This window comes from Glycine max, chromosome 4 (genome assembly GCF_000004515.6).
Source record: "Glycine max cultivar Williams 82 chromosome 4, Glycine_max_v4.0, whole genome shotgun sequence".
NCBI lineage: Eukaryota > Viridiplantae > Streptophyta > Magnoliopsida > Fabales > Fabaceae > Glycine > Glycine max.
This window is the reverse complement of record NC_016091.4, coordinates 2,713,255-2,734,964: the sequence shown is the minus strand read 5'-3', so window position 1 is coordinate 2,734,964 and position 21,710 is coordinate 2,713,255. Positions and strand designations below refer to the sequence as shown.

The window sequence follows — 21,710 nt, the reverse complement described above, 5'->3', positions numbered from 1 at the left end:
ATTTCTTGTTCACGTCCCTCGTCATTTTTGTTATTTTTTTCCTATGAAAATCATGTTATCTTAATCTATCTTATTAATAAGGAAATATCTTTTTTATGTCTATAAATTTTAGACAATTTTATCTTTTATCAGTTTTTAAACTCCTACCACTCTCTCTTAATAATTATTCATTATTCTCATTTGTTATAAGTTTTTTTTTTTTATACTTCTAAATCCTTTTTTCTTTCTATTTTTTTATTTTTGTTTAAAATACGTAAAGAGACACCAATGTCTCTCTCCCTCTAGTCTATAACTATTAATCTATAATTAAAATAATGAGAATTATTTTATTTAGTATTCATATTTGATTAGATAATTTTATCCTTAAATCACTTCTTAAATTTTAAAATTTTATTCTAACTTAAATTAAATTTTCATTACATTTATATTATTAAATTTTTTTATTCTGCCATTGTTTTTTAACTTCTATTGTTTTATTATTTAAAAATTTAGAGTCACCTATCTTCCCCTAGTATATATAAATCAAATCTCCAGCCTAAACTCCACAATTCACATCAGCGGAGGCATCACCACTATTAGCAACAATTCTGTCGAATCATTCCGGTGTTTTCCGTAGTTGTGGCTGTTCTACTCTTTTTCTTCGCTCTCCTTTCATATCTAGCTCCTTCTCCCGTTGAAAACAAACGATTCCATTGTATACTCCAACACACTTTGGCTCTCTATGTTTGCCATTGCTGGGTTTGTTTAAATCCCTAAAAGGAAAATATTTGGAAGACTTATGTGAGTACTTATAACTGAAACCTTGAAGTCACATTGTTTTAGAAGACTTATGTGAGTAATGCTCAAGTCGCTCTCTTCATAAGAAAGATGAAGCAAAAACAAAGAACTTAACAGTCAACAGTACCTTTGTACTGTCGTTGTCATGCCAACACTTTGGCAGTGTGGAACGGTTAGAAATGAAAACGCGTTATGCACATCAGCACATGGCAAAACATGTTAGTCGAAAAGCAGTGATTTTGAGCTAGTTGTCATCCGTGTATTCGTTAGAGAGAATCTTCGGTATATATATTATTTTATTTTTTGCTGAATTCGGGTGTTTATATAGTGACTATGGCTATTAACTCCTCTGCGAACGAAAGTTTAATGTCGGTTTTGACTTTTGATAATTCGGTGACATTATTTATTTTTTATGTCAAAATTAATGTGAAAAGAAAAATACTTCAAGATCAAATCTAATACCAATGTATTTAAAGAATTTGAATTCAGTCCAGTTAGATTAAACTGCAACAGTCACCTCTACATTCCATTTGAAATTACCTTTTTATTTCTAAATTCGATGGAAGCCAACCAATTAAATTTAACTCAATTTGGGTTCCAAGGGTCGCACATAAAATTCTCCACGTTCAAGAGTGGATAGATCCTCTTATTAGTTCTATATTACTAAATGCCATGCAAACTAATCAACTAAATAAGGATTTCATGTTTCTAACCAAGTGTCAACTGGAGGGCCTGAGTTCTAGCGCCGTACCAGAGCAATTCTTCATTTCTTCTATTTATTGCATGATTATAGCCATATATGATTATTTCACCAAAATTTAATAAATCTCACGTGTCATTTATATGATTGTCAGTAAACAAATTCATTATTTAATTTAGTTTATGAACTTAGTAATTTATTTTTTATTATTTTAATTTCTAAACTTAATTATTTAATGACATTTTAGTCTCTAAACTAAATACATGTTATCATTTTGTCCTAAAAACATATTTAAATTTTTAATTAAATCTCATATTAAATTAAATTAGTAACATAAACATTAATGTAATATTATAAATATGAGTTATTACACCAAAATAAGAAATGTTAAATCTAGAATATTACTAACAAAATTTTTAAAGGTTGCAAAACCATAGGTCACATGCAAAAAGTATTACTTCTGTGAATATATTTACGGTATAAATACTTTAAAAATATTAAAATAATTTCAATATTAGTTTATTATTATTTTAATTAATCATATTTGTAAATATTATACTTAGCATATGTGTCAAATATTTATTGATTTTGTGAATGATTAATTTTTTTCGATATTATTTTTAGTAAAATTTTTCATCACAATCATTTTTTTATTCATGATACTCAATATAATCTTGACATATCAAGGATTGTTTCGTTCACTTTCTCTTAATGATGTAATATAATACAGCTATTTAAAAGAATTGATTTTTATTCTCTTTCGTTCACTTTCTGTTAAGATCATACATTATTATTTTTAAACAATAAAAGATCATCATATAAAATATATCTATCATATAATTATTTATTAATTTTCGGGTAGCAAACCAAGACTCCCCATTTCCATCACAAAATATGATACTATCCTCTGCCTGAGTTTTTTATTTAATTTTTTAACCGTAAAGTAGGTGTGAAAATAATCTTAAAAAAATAAGGGCAGTGAAAAGAAAAAATTTCCCTTTACCAAATCAAACTTATGTATTACGAAATACAAGGACAATGAAATTCTAGCAATAGATCTGAATTTAATGTTTGTGTTCAAAGCTATGTCTGAATTTAATGTTTGTGTTCAAAGCTATGTCTGAATTTAATGTTTTATTCTATATGGTTCACATATTTGGGGCCATTCAAAGCCTTGTAGTGGTAGTGGTGCAGCATTTGCACGTGCCATCACAAGAAGATCCACAATCTTTAACTGCTCCCGCAATGATAGGGGCCCAATTACCGAATTGTAAGTTGTAAATAAGGATTAAAAAACAAATAATTGGTTGATAATGGGACGTGATTTAAGAAATACAAAGAAAACTAATAAAGTTAAGAAGAATAAAAATAAGTGATTGATAATAAAATGTAATTTAAGAAAGATAAGGAGTACAACAATCCTATACCGTACGGATTTAATTCTATATCCTATATTTCATATCATTCATTAATTAAGTATATAATCTAATCTATATAATTTATTTTTGAACTGAAAATCTATATAAATTTGAAATATATATTAATATAAGTTTTAATAAGGAAACCGTATAAAAATATTTACATAAAAGTGCAAGAAAATTAAATTCAATATATAATCTTCTAAATAATGTAGTAAAAATTTGTGTAACTAGATTGAATTTAGGGTTTAATATACTTAGTCTAAGAGTATTCAAGTGAGACCATCATAATTTGTCTTTTCTCTTCGAGATTCTTATGGACATGACTTTCTCCTCAATTGTGTAACGGTCAGTCAGGTTATAATGACTTTTAGGCGATTATTAATCTCTAGAGGGGATTATAAGAATAGTTTAGCGTTACTAATAATGAATTGGTTGAGAAACCAACAAAGATTAAATTATGTGAGAAAAGTCTTTGAATAGACCGGTAGGCTTGGACAAAAAAGTCAAATGTCCTAATCTGATATAATTCTTGGTCTAATTCAATCCGTTTTAAGTCACTTTAATGGATTAGACTTTTAAAACTCATCCACATCTTATTTTAGTTTAAAGATCCAAAATTCATTTTTTGATACATGGGTCTTAAGTGGACATTTGAATTCAAACCAACCAAGAACAATATCTAACCTTATCCTTGTTTCTTCAAAATTACTTCAGCAACTCTCTTTATCTGATTCTTCAATAATCATGTGTTTCTTATACGGTAGTATTCATCTTTGGGATCATTGATCATTCATTTGCTTAGAAAGCATTTCTGCAGAAACCGATTTGATTTTCCACTAATAACTCCCCAATTGTTGCCACTAATTATTGGTATCTCTTATTTATTTTCTTCATTTTTGATTTTAGTGAAAGATGTTTATTTATAGATAACACATGTTGTGGGATTTTGGGTTTTGAGTTCCATGCTTTTTCCAACACTTTTGCTCCGATTTGGTTATAATCAGAACAATTTCTGCTAACAGACTTGTATAGATGAACAATTTAGAAGGAATATTGCTGCTTTATGTTTAAATATTTTTTTTTATAGAATTTTTTTACTCTGAATTTTTTGTTGTCAGACTTAGGTTTGTGGAACTTCAATTTTTTTTTTGCTGGTTGTGTATTTTGAGTGCTTTGTTGTAGGGATAAGTGATAGAAATTGCATAAAATGTGTTTCTTTGAATTTGCTATTTCTGTTTTTGATCTGAGTGAAATTGAAACGAGTCTTGGTTCAATATATGTAGTTAGGGGTAAGAGTTAGTATTTATGAATATTCATTATGAATTTTTAGATTTATATTCATAATTTTTTTTAAAAATTCTTATAACATTTAAATGGATGCAGCTTATATATATAATCAAATCTATATCCAATTAAATTGATTAGATGTTAAATCTAAATTATTTTTTTTAAATATGAATATAGATATTTAAGATTCAATCCATCGTATCTGTTAGGCTACATAAAAAAAAAAAAAAAAAACATCATCATTCTTATAAATTCTATTCAATTGGCAAACTCACACCCCGCCCATGACTTCACCTTCTTGTCACCCTTTCAACTTCATCTTATTCCAAATCCCAGAGTAAAAAATATCAAATCATGCACAGAGTTATAGCAGAAACTTCTCTATTCCTCCTCCTCCTGTTTTCATTAGGTAATGTTTGGTGTAGAAAAACCTCATTTCACATTCAATAATATTATTCTTAGTTACTTCAATATTGAGCCTTTTTATTTTATTTTATTTGCAGGTAACCTAGCTTCAGCCACAATGTTCACCATCGAAAACCGTTGCAGCTACACGGTCTGGCCCGGAACCCTCGCCGGCAATGGCGCCGCCGTTCTCGGCGACGGCGGGTTTCCCCTACCGACGGGAACGTCCGTCCGACTCGCAGCTCCGGCGGGCTGGTCGGGGCGGTTCTGGGGCCGAACCGGCTGCAACTTCGACGACGCCGGAATCGGAAAATGCCTTACCGGAGCTGCGCCGGCGGGATGAAGTGCACCGGGGGAGGCGTGCCGCCGGTGACGTTGGCGGAGTTCACGATCGGAACCGGGTCCGCCCAGGACTTCTACGACGTGAGTTTGGTGGACGGTTACAACGTGGCGATGGGGGTGAGGGCAACCGGAGGAACCGGTAACTGCCAGTACGCGGGGTGCGTTACGGACTTGAACGGTAAGTGCCCCACCGAGTTGCAGGTTACGGCGGAGGGAGGGTCGATTGTGGCGTGCAAGAGCGCGTGCGCGGCGTTCAACGCGGCGGAGTTTTGCTGCACCGGTGAGTACTCGACGCCGCAGACTTGCAAGCCGACGCAATACTCGGAGATATTCAAGAGTGCATGTCCCTCGGCGTATAGTTACGCTTACGATGATGCTACCAGCACTTGCACGTGCTCTGCCTCCGATTACGTTATCACTTTTTGTCCTAACTAAGTCTAACCTAGTCATCACATTATCATTCTCATCATTATTTTTATTGTTATTATTTCTTCCGTTGATCCAACCTAATACTAGTAGTATGCAATTTAAGCTGATCAATGTTTTCAGGACATTACTTAAAGAATTAATGTATAACTTTTTGGTTAAATATTAGTACATTGGAAAATACTGAAAAAATGCACTGTTACACTTTCTAATATTAAAAATCACCGTCAACGACAACGTAGTTTAGGCGTTTTGGCGAAATTAAGGAATTATCATTGTTAGTTTTTAGGTGTTGATTTGCCCCCGCTCATAGTGATTAGTGAGTGGTGGATTTAAACTTTATTTGGCAATTTATGGCTTCGCTCATTTATGAAATCATGGGGGGACTTATCTTATATATCTTGTATATAGTGGCTTGTTGAGACAAGGAAATTTGTCAAAAGGAAGCGTAGTTAGTTGCATTTCTGGTGTCAGTCTGTGAGAACTGAGAAGGTGAGAAACTGGAAAACTTTTTTCGGTCTTACACAACTACGAGTGGGCATCATGAAATCATAGGTTAATCAGATTAGTTTGACAATTCGAACATGGTTTTAGTTGATTAATTTTATTTTATTTTAAATTCAATTTCAATTTTTTTTTTTTGTGTGTGTGTGCTAGAGATCTCATATATTTGATGAAATATGAGAGATCCATATATTGAAGTTTAAATTTATAGATCTCTCATAGATTTTTGTTCTTATTTCTATTCATTTTTAGTTTCTTTTATCTAGTATTATAAAATTTCATGCATCAAATATTTTTTTTTTTTGGTAAATCATTGAATCTTGTGTATGATTATTTTTTATTATAATTTTTGCAAGTTTAAATTAAATTAAAAAGTCACGTGAACATAAAAAAGAGAATGAGAAAAATTCCTACTTGTTAAGAGAAAAAAGAAAATATAGATAATGATTTTTTTTTAAAAAAAGGAATAGATAATGCATTAATTGAAAGAACAAAATAAGATAAGAATCACTTTCTTCAAATACTAGATTATCATAGACATTAAACTCTAATAGTAAAGACAGGATAAATTATACAATATCAAATTAAAAAATAATAATAATGAATGTTAGATGCTTAGATTAGTTGCGTAAGAAACGGAGCAAGATAAATCACGCATACTCATGACAGTCTCAATTAATTTTCAAACCAAACCAAAACAACAGATTCGCAGGGTTGGTTCAACTTCAACCCGTATGTTCTTGAACCAAACAATTAATTTTCAAGCAAGAAAAATCAATCCGTGAATGTTCAGAATGTACCAGTAGAGTATCGGATTTAGAATACACAGCAGATAACTCTCCTCGTCTCAGTTTACAAATACACTAGTCAGACCTGGGCATCGCCTTTCACCACTCTGTCATCTTGTTCTCTACCCTCCCCCAATATTTACCTTAATTCCCATGAACCCAAGAAGAAAAGTATACAACCAATGTTTTCACGTGGATAACTTCGGTTTTGCATGATACGAGAACATTCATAAAATGTAAATTAGTGTTTGCATCCCGCAGTTACAATTCTCCTTGGAGAAGATTTTTCTCCATTCAGGAGCATAATCAGCGTATATGAATTTTTCGATTTTTGTTGTGATTAATACCTTTCTCGTAATCCACCAGAGTTTTATAGCTCTAAAAATAGAGGGTGCGAACAAAGCAAAGCGCAAAAATGGAAAATCAGAATATAATAAAATGAATGGCAAAATAAAGGAAAGTAAGAGATCAAATGATATATAATTATATATACAGATATGAACCAAGCAGATTTTTTTTCCATTTTTCCTTTTAAGGCCTTCGGCCCAACCTATGACAAACATTTCAATTACCTTCTTTTTTTTCCTCCTTTTTCTTCTTTACCCTCCTCTACTTTATCTATCTCTAGATTCCCAATTTTCTCTACAAAAGGCTCCTCTTTGAAAGCCAATTCTGCAACCTCATCCATTTTTTCCTAAACAATTTTGGATGAGTAACAACCCCCTAAATCTAAGGATTAAAAAATTACAACCAAAAATCCCCAAAAGATAAAAAAGAAAAAGAAAAAAAAAAGTTATAGCTGCCTATATTTTACAGATATTCCTTTCAAGGAACTATTTCTCAAAGAAAAACTGCTTCGCAGACGATTAAACCATGACAATTTCATCTCACCCGAGCCGGTGCATTGACCCTCCCCATCCCCGTCACTGCTGAAAAGCGTCTGATCAGAGCAGTCAAGAGAAGCTCCACATGCTAGATTATAAGATTGGCATGCAGAATGGCACACTCGAAGCCTGTTGTCTCCATCCTTGTCACACTTCTGGATTGAGATCTGGAAATTAAGTGCCAATTCAGACAAATATGCAACACTACCAACTATGCTCAAATATCTACATTGTTAGAAAGCAATACAATTCGATAAAAACTAGAGTGTCTCGCATTCCTTTCCTCAGTTCCCACCTAATGTAAAAAGATTCATCACTCGGGTTTTAATTGGCATATTAAAACTAAGAAAGTCAGGATTATCTCGGCTAATAAAACAACCACATCATTAAACACCTATGGAACCATTTAAGTTCGGCTTAAACTATGGTTTTATCGTAATGAGTGTCACATGTGGCAAACTTAAATAATGTATGAACCAACTAGGAAAGAAAGTGAAGGAATGAAAACCAACAGAAATCAGATTGCAAAACAAAATTTTAAGAATAACTAAAAACAACCATGCTACAATTACAAAACAGGAAAAGCTAAAGAACAAATATAGTTTGAAAAGACAGCATACCCAGCAGGCAAGCCGTTTAGCAGTCTCGTCACAGTAGGAGCTGCCAAATATATTAAATAATTTTCTAGCACCACCAGGGAATAGTCGGTGGTAGTTGGGTATGACAACAACCTCTTCCAGTTGCTGTAGTATGCTAGGCTCACTGGGTGCACAATGCTGTCCAGAAATATCATTTCCAGGCACATTTTTGCACACCGAAAGGCTAGGCAGGAGCATGGAGCTATTCTGGCATGTGTATCCCGCATAGTCAGAACAGCGGAATTCACAAACTCCATTATCACAAACCCCACCATGAAGGCTGCATTGCTCATCACACACAGCTGCACAAGTATGAGGGACAAGTTAATAACACTGGTCAACCAATAAAATAAAACACACAGGCTAAGAAAAAGAAATTGACACGACTCATGTAGATCTCTTGTACAAAGAAATAATCTTGTAGCAAATATCTAGTCTCAAAAACTGGTGCATACCAGTGGAGCAGTCAATGCCAGTGTAGCCAGGTTTACATTCACAAATCCCATTGGAAAGGCACACTCCATTGCCATTGCATTTGCTGGGGCAGGAACCTGGAAGAAGTTAAGTGAAAGCACAAGTTAACAACAACAGTATAGGGCTATAAGCACAATGATTACACAAATCATCACATCACATAAATAAAAGTAGAAAATGAGATCTCACGTCTACTGCAATCATTCCCATGAAATCCAAGAAAGCATCGGCATTTTCCATCAACACAATCTCCATTGGAATTACATGAATTAGGGCATTGACCAGACACAGCTACTGGGTCAGTGTTACAGAGCTCGGGGTAAGCAGGGCAGATTAATTCACCTATAGAAAAATGTAAATAGAGTAAATTGTCTTTGTAATAAATGACAAATTAATGCCACTGCAAAAACAACTAAACATAGACAAAAATAACATTAATATTAACCATTAAAGCCAGGGAACTGAATGGGTCCACCAGCTTGAGGACACACTTTCCAGATACCATCCACAGCAACCTGTACACAAGTGTTAACATAATGGAGCTTCATTTAGTGAATTTGGTAACAAAGGAAAAGGAAGGGAGGGTGAGCATACAATTCATATACAGGCTTAAGAAAAAAGTAGTAGCAACCTGCCCAAACCATTGTGAAGCAGTGTTATCAATGGTGGATGGCAGAGTATGGCGGAAGGCCAAAATTCCACCACATAAACATGCCATTGTGGCTTATGGCACTGCCATAGCAGGCCTCCCTTCACAAAATGCCTATGGTGGTTGGCAAAAAATCAGCCACGCCATTCTGCTATGGCACCACCATTTAAAAACAATGTTACAAAGAAATTGGCCTCTCAAACATTACATGATTGCCCAATCTGATGTATAATTGTTTCTTCAAAATGTAAATTATCTATCAATAACATCAATAAAGAGGTGGGACCAATAACCATACATTTTCACCTTATTACAAGATAAAAATAATAATATTTCCCACCAATCCATGTTGAGAAGGCCAATAAAATTTAGGAAGCCTTATTTATTAAAAAACAAAATCAACTTCCCTCCCTGAAATTAATGTAATGTATGTAAATCACATTGATTCTAGGGACTGAAGCATATATCGCATTAATTCCGGGGGACATAGTTGATGCAATACAATATAAACTTGACTAAAATAAAATGAAATTTTATTTGATCAAATCCCTAATTTCCAATCAGTACCAAAATGATAGCAGAATTGGCAAGGATAAAATCTACAAGAATGACTGAATGAACTCCCAAGAATTCAAGAGCCTAGGCTCTCCCAACCAAAACTAATTATCACCAACTAATTCCCCCCATTGTCTTCTGTCTCTATGCATAACAGCCTCACTTATTACCTATGTTAATAGATTATAAGGCCTACTCTCAACTCATAAGGCCAAACTGACAGGGTCCACCCTAACACAATGTATGTGCATAGATCAAATAAGGATAAAACTTAGATAAAGCTCCTTACATTCTTGCCCAGCAATCAAGTTCTCCAATTAAATGTAACACATGGATATATTACTTAAAACTCTACAACAAATATTCAATGGAAGTCATTTATTATTGGAAAGAACATCCATGTGTCAGCATTAGAATGAGAAACTTGATGGCCAAAGGTATAAGGAACTAGATGTAAGTTTTGTCCATCAAGGAAAATGAAATCACTGGAAATTTTTTATTCCCAAAGTTTGTTCAGGCAGTATCAGAGTTCCAGGTCAAATCCAACAAAGTAAACCATTAGAAGGAGGAGCATTTCACTTCTATTGATAATTTGATACTACAAACCATACCTCTAAAGAATTGTTGATACACCTGTGCTGATAACAACCATTTCCCTGGGTCATAGAACCTCGTACAAAGCCTGTGCGTACTAGTGATGAAGCCATACACCTGAACTCAAAAGGGAAAAATAGTTAGCAACTCCACATGTCTGCTGTCATATAATAAATGTAAAGCAGACTAGGGGCATAAGTATGCAGTCACAAATCTGACCTAGAGTTACTTCCTCTGACTTCACCTAGCATTCTGTCAGGTGCTCGTGCACTGTTAGTGTCTGTACACGAACCATCAGAGTAAGCAACAAAGTAAGTGCAATAATCAGCCAATGAGGATTGTCCACCTGCAACAACCAGTGAACAACCAAATAATCATTAAGTGATTAAAATCATTTACAACAGTCACCAGTGAATAGTGACAGGAAAATCTATGATGTATAATGGGAACAGGACAACAAGAGCAGTAACTACATATCAACCAGAATGCAATAGCCTATAAGGTTTAACAATTTCTTGACAATCCATCACCAATAATAAAAAATCTTGCCAAAGACAACATAAACACAGCAAAAGCACAAACACTTCATAAATGTATTAGCATCAACTTGCATATTCTAATTTATAAATGAAAGCATGATTCTACATACCCTTATTAGCTTGTGGAAAATACCGAGCCCACTGAGGGAGATCTCCACTATAAGTTAGGATGGGGCAGTATCCCTCTGCCTCCCTGTTATATGTACAACCAGAAAACAGTGTTGTGTTGCAACGATAGGCTCCCTTCCATAGATTGCAAGGGGAGGTAACAAACTCAGTACCTTGGTTGCGACCCCAATCAAGATGGTCTGCCATACTATAATTGGCCTTGTACCATCCACTATCTTCTAATAGAGCTAATGTCATTTTTGAAACAACAGATTTTGTATCCACAGAACCAGTCATAATCTCATTCATAAGAAGCCTTTTTTCCCAGTGAGACCCTGCAAGTCATTCACAAACTTGGGTTAGTCATATATTTCATACTCTTACTCAGAAAGAAGGTTAAATTAATTTAATATTTCATTAACAAGGAAAAAAAATAGCAAATAACAAACCTGATGTGCCACGTCCTCCACCATCTTCCAGCTCTAAACCAGAAAAATTTCCTGAGAAAGCCTGCCAACAAGTTGCTCATCAGTCATTTGTTAAATATTTTTACAAAGGACATCTTAAGCATTAATTAAAACACGAGGAAATACCGCATAATGATATCGAGAATGCATGACAACACGAGGAAGCACCACACGTGTTACCATTCGTCCAAGCTTTTCATCCATAACTTGTTCAGTAACCTTCAAAAGTCAACAAGTACTGATAAGATTATAAAACATGTCATTGAAATGCCTGACATGGAAAGGAATCAAGGAACTGAAAACATTCAACATACTTATTGGAAAGAAAACAATAAATGTGTAAAAATTAGATCAAAAACACAAATATGCTGGCTGCTCAATTAAGTGCTGCAAAACTTTGGTATCAGTTAATCATTACTTTACCCCTAAAATGTTTTCGTATTCAATACAATTCCTCAATTTATTTTATAGACAAACCAAAGAAATTGTATAGAATCACCATTCCCCAAAGTCATTACAATTTTTGTCTCCACTCAACTTTCATGTACATCATGCTTCATTTATAAGAATGTGACCACTAATAATTATTATTATTATCATAATAAGAATTTGGGGAAAATAATCATGGCTCAAACTCATACTTTGTGAGCCTTATCATTAAAAAAAAAAGTTGATCTTACAGCACAAAAGGCAGTTCATACCTGATTACGCCGTCTTTTCCTTTCATCTCTAAAATGAGCAAAGGCATGTGGATCAAAACCAAGAACATGCATAACCTGAAAAAAAGATCAAATATGATGAACAATGCTACATATTGCCTCTCATGCATCCCTGTATATAATTATATGTTACAAACCTCATGTATCAGAGTGGCTGAAAGCAAAGTCTCTGCCTCAGCAGTCAAATGGCGAGGCGCAACATTAACATGTCCTGGAGAAAAACAAAAAGTACTTTCAGTTCTGAAGCACTCCAGATGCAAGATAATAAAAAATACCACTGAAACCAACATATGTTTCAGGGATAATGTACCAGCTATAGCACGACCCCATTGATCTCGTTCACATGCCACCGCCCAGGCAAGTGTACTTCCAGTTGTAGGTCTTGTAGTCACCAAAAGAACCAAGTCGGCATCAGAGACACCCTCTGGGGAAGTTGAACAAAAAGGTAATCTCTTAAATTCATATTCAAATTTGACATCCAGTTTTTACAAGAAATACAATGAACTCAACAAATAAAATGTACCCTCAATATATCCACGAGGAAGTTGCACACCTCCATCTTGTCCACAAGCAGAATATCCACTTAACCGCAGGTTCCCCTTGACAGGCTCAACAGCCAATGCTCTCCTAAACCAGTCAGCTGTCTGACCTAATGCCTGAAATTAGTCATCAAGAATAGATATCTCTACCAATCTTTATACAAATGATAAATATAATATTTACTATTCTAGTGTTCTACAAAGCAACACTTCTCAAAGAGACATAACAAGCTGGCACAACTGACACATCACCAAGTAATTTTCTCACTGATAAGAAGATTATCAGCCTAGTGAATCAACACAAACTAAAAGTAGAAAATATCTGACCTTACGAAGGCGACGTTTTTTGTCATCTCCGGAGATATCTTCAGAAGTGCAGTTATACCAACAATCACCTAAGATTGGAGGATTACCATGGGGGTCGCAAGAAGGAAAACCAGGAGAAGTCATTGGAGGCTCCCCAAGCTGTTCGTACAAAATTAAAGATTTAATTTCAATAAAATACTTGAGAAACATAATACCAATGTTATGTAAAGATAAAATACATTCTAAATATTTTTTTTTTTGCATTTATATTAAACACTCACTTTGACAATATTGCCAATTGCTCGACAATCCCTGTCAGGGGAGTGACCAACAGCATCATAATTTAGATATATCCTAATAGGCTTCTTTGCATCCTCTTGAGGCCTTGATGATGTTGGCACATCAAGTAATGTCCTACCTTTATGCTGAAGGTGTTTCAAGCGAACAGGCTCATAAACCTGTGGGGTAATTGAATACACCTTGCGACCAGGTCGCTTCCTCTGATCAAGAATCTGGTCGTGTATGCAAGAGTGAGAGGCAATATTCTCAGTATTCCTCTCCAAGCCTCCCCATTGAAGTTGGTGTTCCTGGGGCTTTGCATTGTGGGCCTCCACCCATGCCAATATCAATATAATCTGCAGCACGAAGCAGAAGTTTAGAATTTAGCACATATCCAATTTTAGCAACCACGGTGCCTTTATTCACATATGTGAAAATATTCAAACACTATTTTTCTAAGAAGGTATGAAGCCTTTAAAGTGGCCGCCACTTACAAGAACCAAATCTTAGATTAGCAGAATTTCAAAATTAATCATGTAAAAACCACAGGCAAATGGCCCCCAGAAAAGAGCAATGAATCATCTATAAGAAATTAGCCGCCATAGAGGCTAGTTGAACAGCTTCCACTTAAATTTCAAGTCAGAAAATATACAGAGTTTTGTTTATCTAAGAGAATAAAATCTAGCAAACGGAACTAAACCAGCACCTACGGATCAAATCATTACTCTTACGACAAAACCCTAACCTCCAGAGTTCCGTTTCAGGACAAACATAATTAAAGTACGGAACGCATATCAGCTTCAAATATTCACTTTCTCACTACTTTCAGCGACTAACTAGAGCCCAACCAGAGTTCAGCATATAACCAACCCACGGAGCACAATTAAACTGAAATAAACTTCACAATAAGTAAAAAAAAAAAAAAAAACACGAACTAGCAGAGTTACCTCGAAAACAACCACGGCGAATCGAAGTTTGCAATGAAATCTGGACAGCGCGCATGAGGTGCACCGAACGGTTAGCTCCATGAAAAAGCGAACACTGAAACGAAAACCTCTCCGATTCCATCAAATCGCCGGCGAATTTTCGATCGGCTTCGGAACGCGCGAGAATCTCCGGCTGAGATGCATTTTGGACATTCGACGATGCAGAGAAAGGAGTGACGAACAGCGATTCCGATTTGAGAGGGATGAATGAGCAATGTTCGAAGTGAGAAGCGAGGGCTCTGATTTTTGTATAGAGAGAGAGGAGCTATGAATTCGTTGGCGTTGCGGCGTGGGAGATGCGATAGGTTGGTTCCTCTTTCTGATCTCTGAAATGGGCGAATAGAGAGAGAGAGGACACTGACAGTGAACGGAAGAAGAATGAGAAGAGAAGAAACAAAAAATCAAATAGATTGGGTGGAGGAGTGGGTGGAGAACAACTTTCTTTTTTAACCATTTTTGGCTTTTCCAATAAAATACTACTAAGTGGGGGTGGGGGCTGGGAAGTGCTGGTTAGTGGTTAGTGTGCTACCAGCCTACCACTGGATTTCAGATTTCACATCTTACTAGTACGTTTGTAATTAAAAATACTATTTTATAGTAGTAATTTATCGAGATACGTTAAATAAATATATGAACCTTTATTGATGATTTTCTCTGAATTAATTGCATTTTTCATGTATTATAATTTTAATTTAATCTCTTAAAACCTGTTATGATTATAATAATAATAATAATAACTTTTCACATTTTTATATTAAATAAATCATATTTCTTTTATGCATATAATGAATTTATAGATTGCATTTAGATTTCGGAATGACAATTTTAGAGACTAGTTTCTTAAAATATGATGAATGAAGCTTTTGAATTTTCATTCATATTTAATATTTGATTGTATTTACGATTATGTCAGAGAAGGACACATGAGGGAAATAAAAAATATGTGGATGAATTGGTAAGGTACCTACCTGTTCACGACCGCGACTTGGATAATTGCAATTTTGCAAATGTTGAACCCCGTCCCCAGTGCTTTTATATTCCTGTTCTTTGTCCCATCAAAGTGTGTGCAGAGCTCATAAACAATAAAACAATCAAAGTATAGAATCCACAACTTGCCTGTTTGCTATAAAGTATAAACTAATTTGACGCCTAAATTTCTAAGCGTTTTTTTAATTGAAACTCACAATTTCTGAACGATGTCGATAACTATTTTTCAAAGACTACACGTCAAGCATTTGAGTCATAATATTTTTTATATACGGTAAATTATTATAAAAGGTGTGATTCCTTCGTCGAAGAAAAAATTGCAACAGATTAGATTTAATCAGAAAACAACATACTACCTAAAAGAAAGAAGATAACAAAGGAGAAAAATAAATAACAAGGGTCACAATTGAGCTAGCAATTCTTATATGAATGATATTTATAAGCACAATTAATAAGAATCACTAATTTGAAATCTGCAACTCAGCAATTAAAAATTATACTAATTTTTTAAATACTATGTTAATTTTTTATTTCGAATAACATATACTTACATGAAATACAAACAGACTTAGTATTAATGATGATGATGATCTAGTTTTGTTTTCACATGCAGTAAATTGTATTAATTTTGAGAAAAGGTTAAATGGTTGTAAGAAAGTTGGTTGTAAGTAGGCCTTCAAAATTAAATGTGACTCTCATGACAATCTTAAACGTTACAAGACTATATTTGTTATTAAGGAATTTACTGAGAAAGATGACATTGATTATAAAAAATGTTTTTATCAGTTTCACAAAAAGATTCTTTCAGTATTATCATGGCATTAGTAGTCCATTATGACTTTGAGTTACATCTAATGGATGTGAAGACTATTTTTCTTAATGGAAATTTAAAGGAAAATGTTTATATGGACCATCCAATGGAGTTCTAAGTTGAATGAAAGAAACACATGGTGTGTAGATTAAAGAAATCAATATAGGATCTTAAGCAATCTTTCCGTCAATGGTATTTAAAGTTTAATGATATTATTGTTTCCTTTATATTTAAGGAAAATACTGTTAATTTGTGTATATATTTGAAAGTCAATGGGAGTAAAATTATTTTTCTAATTATGTATGTTGATGATATATTGCTTGCAACTAATAATCTTGGTCTTCTTCATGAGACTAAGAAGTTTCTCTATATCAACTTTGAAATAAAAAGATATAGGTGAGGCAAACTATATGATAGGGATAAAAATATTCTGAAATCGATTATAAGGATTGTTAAATTTATCTCAGAAAGCATATATCAATAAAGTACTAGAGAGATTCAGGATGAAAAAGTGCTTAGCGTCACCTTTTCCAATTCAGAAAGGAGACAAATTTAGTTTTGTACAATGTCCTAGAAATGATCTAGAACGAAAACAAATGGAAGCAATTTCATATGCATCAATTGTTGGGAGTATTATGTATGTTCAAATTTGTACTCGACCAGACATAAGCTTTGCAACTGAATGTTAGGACGATATCAAAGTAACCCGGGAATGGAACATTGGAAAGCTGCAAAGAAAGTTCTGGGATACTTACATGAAACAAAAGATCACATACTTACATATAGGAGGTATGATACCTTGAGGTGATTAGGTATTCATACTCAGACTTTGATGGATGTGTGGATACGAGAAAATCCACTCTTGACTTTGTATTTCTCTTAGCCGGAGAAGTAGTATCGTGAAAGAGTGCAAAGCAATCAGTTGTTGTTGCATCTACCATGGAAGCTGAATTTGTAACATGTTTTGAGACTACAATTCAGTCTAATTGGCTGCAAAACTTTATTTCAGGTTTGGAATTGCCGATAGTATTACTAGGCTACTGAAAATGTATTGTGATAACTCCACAATAATATTTTTCTCCAAGAACAACAAATACTTTAAGGGTGCTAAGCATATGGAATTGAAGTACTTTGTCGTGAAAGAAAAAATTTAGAAATAAAGAGTGTCAATAGAACATATTAGCACAAACCTTATGATAACTGATTCTTTGACAATGAGATTATCGCTCAAGACATTTATAGAACATGTTGAAAATATAAGCATTATTGTTATTGATGATCATTAAATGTAATTTACCTTATGTATTTTACTAACACTCTAAGCTCATTTATGATATGTTTCTAATTTATTGTTCTCTATGTTTGCATGCACATTTGTATTAGAGTAATGTTAATAAGTTTCGTTTTGAATAAAGATATTTTGTTGAACCAATTATGTACTCCTAGTTAATGATCATATTAAGAAGAAGACTAATTTGTTGTACATGGAAGAGACTATGTCAATTAAGTGATGTACAACCGTCATGATTCAAAATGGTTTATATTTTTAATTATGAAATTATGATGTAATCCATGTATAGAACAATTGAGTTAAATACGAGAAGTTTTTAAAGATAATTGCTACTTAATGAGAATAGTGATTATATGATTAATACTCACTAACATGAAATAAGGTCATCTTCCTAACATAAATGTGTTCTTTCTAACCCCTCGTCATTACAAAATATATGACCCACTCACCAAAAGCGGTTTCAATCTCACGGCTCTTACAATTCTCATAAAAAAATAAACTTTTCAAAGGAAAAAACAGTACATGTGGTATTTTTAAAGATTTTATTAGTTCGGGTTATAAGTTAAAGACACAATTCATATATACAAGATAAAATATTAAAAAAAAGTTAGATATTTTAAAAATTCGCTTCTAAGTAAATCTTTTCATGTCGATTCAGACTTTTAGGATTTAAAGTGGCTTTAAATTTTTTTATTTTTTTATTTTTTAAGTTACAAGTGGTGCTTGTGGTAACTAGCGGTAGGTGCTCCCTTCCATTGCTCCTGAATCCTGATGCGCCCGGGGCAAGGAGAAAGAGATTTGCTCAACTAACAAACTTACATAACCAACAAATTATATATATTAGTAGATTAATCTCTTGTTTGTAAGTAGAAACTGCAAATAATAAAAGTAATTAAGTGATCAATAACATTTTTAGCTTTAACATAAGATGAGTTAATTATAGAAACAACATCATAATTTAAATTTTGGGACGCAAACTCTAGTATTTATTATTTGATTAAGGGGAACACATTAATTAGGTAAAACGCTTTCAAATACTAAACATTTTCTATAACGGCGGCCTTGTCCATCAAGCTCCCTTGCCTTCGTCAATGATTGGATAGGATTATGTTTTTTTTTTTTTATAAAAAAATAGAAGAATGATTAAGGATAAATAATGTTTCTCAATTCTAAATTTTCATAATATCGTAAGTCTCAATGATCATTTACAGTAATATATATATATTTTTTTTGCATCAAAGAGGACAGAAAGGCTGAAGAGATAGTATTTATTTATAGATAGTCCATAGAAAAATTAGTCGGAAAATCTTTTTCTCTTAACGGCGTTTGATCTCACTTATTCATGTTAGGTATTTTGGTAACCCATAATTCAAGCTTCTATTATTTTGTAGCCTAATTTCCTCCTTCTGACCCTTATAGGATTTGATTAGTATAAATAAAAGTACGTTATTTTTTAATTGCATATGCTTTGAAAACCCTAACTCACATATATGTGATAAAATAAAAGTAGAGCGTTGAATCACAGTAGGCATATCTAATGCATTTGCTCAACCACCGTTGACTAGGACGTACGTTACAGTACAGCTGATTTCTATACTATTTCACCGATCTGAACAAAAAAATGTAATTTAATCAAAATATTGATATTTACGTAGGTTGTCCGCTTACATGATAAGGAATGAAATAAAGGGAAGAATAAAAAAAATTTCAAGTTGAACTCATAATTTTTTTAAAAAAATTAAAGTTAACATAATAAATTTCAAAGACAGTTGTTTTTTGTTAATTTTATATGTATTATTATTTAAGAGTTATTAATTTTTTTAAATTATAAATTAAAATAAAATATTTAATATTTAATTTTATATGCATTTATTTTTATTATAAAATTATATTTCAATATAAATTAATAAAAGATTGTTCTTATTTTATTCTAATTTAAAAATACACAAACTAATATTGATTTAAGTAAATAATTTATATAAGAATTTATGAAATTTAATTATAATTTGGTAAAATAAAAATAAAAATGTGTAAATTGTTCAAAATAAAAAAGATTTATATATTGATTTTATTTAATTTATAAATTTTACAATTAATTTTTTTAATAACTCTAGTTTTTATAAAAATTAAATAAAAAAATAAGTATCTTAATTTTTATTTACTTATCTTTAAATATAAGAGGTCATAAATTTGAGACTAAAATTTCAATTTAACCTTATTTTTATAGGCAAATAAAAATTATTATTAAAATCCAATTCCAAAGCAGACCTTACAAACATTATAATTACAAATTTAATCCTCAATTCAAATTCAAAGCCCTGTTTTATATCTATATTTGGTGTGCAAAACGAATAATATAATATAAAAAAACTGAGTAGAGAAAGATTAATTACGAATTATTTTTTATTTACTAAAATTTCGTGTTAGTTTCATTTAAACATGAATTTAAATTATTCTATTATAAGTCTTATGGAATTGCATTATTAATGAATGAAAATAATGAAAATTCTAAAATATATGTTGATATACAAGCATGAGATATTTTAATCAGAGTGGAACCAATCACAATAAGAGTCCCAATCAACGTAATATCAGAAGGAAACCGTTTGTGAATGATTTCATATGATGGTGACAATGTCTTCACTTTCCAAAGCCAAAGGCAATAAAAGCCACCCCGCTTCAGTCTTTCACAGCAATTCATCTCATCATATTCATTTTCTTAATGAAGAGAGTCATGCAACATTCAAAACCCGAAACTGCACTTTACCTGCAACTTATGATTAGTTTGACAATCTCAATTCAATAAAATAAAAAATATTTTATATTTAAAACGACTTGTAATTGAATCCCTATTACTATTATTTTTACAAAATCAACTATTCTATAGAATTTAAACAAATACAGATACCTGCAATAATATAAGTAAACCGAAATGCTTTTGTTTTCTGTAAATATATACATATTTTTCTTCTTTCCCAACTATGTGAGGAGTGACAGCAAAAGTTTTTTTTCCTAGTTCAAAACTTATAAAACACTATATTATCAGTGTCAATGTCAACTGTTTACTAGTTTTTCAAATAAAATATTTCCAATTTGTAATGATAATATATTCTTTAAGCTCAATTTGATTTTTTTATTTGTAATAAAGTAATGTACATCGAAAAGATCTGTATGAATGGATCAAGTGAGAACTACCAAAACCAATTGTACCTCACATTTGACCCACAATCTTAAAGATTGAAGAGTATAATTTTTTATCACTTACATATTGCTTAATTTATTTATTTGAATCTAACATGCTAGACTTTCCTCGTACTTGACATTGTAACAAACAAGCATATGATGACAGTCCAAATGCAATATACATAAGGACAAAACTTAAATAAAATATTATTAATATTACTTTCCAATCAAAATTAATACTTCATTATAGTAATGATAATTATTGATGTGAGATTAGTTTAATTTAATCGGTTGTGTTAAGCTCAAATTCTAGATATACACTTATATTAAATATTTAAAGATTTTTTCGGACTCATGATTATCTTTTATAAAAGATTAAACAAATTTAATAATTTCTGTCAAAAAAATATGATAATTACTAATGATTTTAGTAGCAAAACGGGAATAACATTTATTGAGGTAAAATATTAATTATTTTAAAACCATAACAACTAACTATAGTACTACATATATTACCTAAGTTTTGCACTATACATTAAGAAATATCGTGAATGGAAAAAAAAAATGTATATGTCTTTTTCCCTTCCCTTTTCTAATTGTCAGGCTGTCAGTTTGCTGCGAAACTTTTTAAAGTTATATATGTGTAAATAGGTTTTCCTTCTCTAAGAGCATGAAAATGCCATTTTACTAATACCCAGAATCTTTACACACTCATATAAGTTTAACTGTTTAAGTATATTTTTGGTCTTTGAAAATATGATGTTTTTTTTTTAGTTTAGTTCCTAAAAAAGAATATTTAGTTTTAATTTTTATATATAACAAAAATGACATAATTAAAATTCTAAACTTGAGACTAAAAACAACAATTTTTAATTTTTAGAGATTAAAAATGAATATTTTTATAAAAATTAAATTGAAAAAATCACATTTTAAAATTTTAAGAATAAAAAATATTTTAAAATCATTATACGCTTCAATTCAAAGAGAAATCATATATATAATTTTTATTTACGATCTTTTCTAAGACAAAGTACTTGATAGTTTGACCAGG

At 32.2% G+C, this 21,710-nt stretch overlaps 1 protein-coding gene and 1 pseudogene across 1 annotated transcript; one reads left to right on the top strand and one right to left on the bottom strand.

Moving 5' to 3' along the window:
• The first annotated feature begins 3,847 nt into the window (after positions 1–3,847).
• Positions 3,848–5,478, top strand: LOC100801707 (pathogenesis-related thaumatin-like protein 3.5; annotated as a pseudogene).
• Positions 5,479–7,101: 1,623 nt separating this feature from the next.
• On the bottom strand, positions 7,102–14,897 carry LOC100788818 (leishmanolysin-like peptidase). Its single transcript, XM_003523813.5, has 17 exons — positions 14,349–14,897; positions 13,404–13,757; positions 13,144–13,281; positions 12,801–12,933; positions 12,588–12,701; positions 12,415–12,488; positions 12,260–12,334; positions 11,685–11,777; positions 11,541–11,601; positions 11,094–11,426; positions 10,664–10,790; positions 10,462–10,561; positions 9,092–9,161; positions 8,836–8,988; positions 8,628–8,723; positions 8,155–8,474; positions 7,102–7,701 (listed from the first exon to the last, which is right to left on the bottom strand). Exons 1-17 carry the CDS (start codon positions 14,427–14,429, stop codon positions 7,444–7,446), a joined length of 2,580 nt encoding a protein of 859 aa, XP_003523861.1. The 5' UTR covers positions 14,430–14,897; the 3' UTR covers positions 7,102–7,443.
• Positions 14,898–21,710: the final 6,813 nt, after the last annotated feature.

Excerpts from the sequence above, each read along its gene's own strand:
- LOC100788818 (XM_003523813.5), bottom strand. The coding sequence starts at position 14,429 with ATGGAGCTAACCGTTCGGTGCACCTCATGCGCGCTGTCCAGATTTCAT. Across the intron at positions 13,282-13,403 it reads CAATTGGCAATATTGTCAAA|CTTGGGGAGCCTCCAATGAC; the intron begins GTGAGTGTTTAA and ends TTGTACGAACAG. Across the intron at positions 11,427-11,540 it reads TGGAGGACGTGGCACATCAG|GGTCTCACTGGGAAAAAAGG; the intron begins GTTTGTTATTTG and ends AATGACTTGCAG.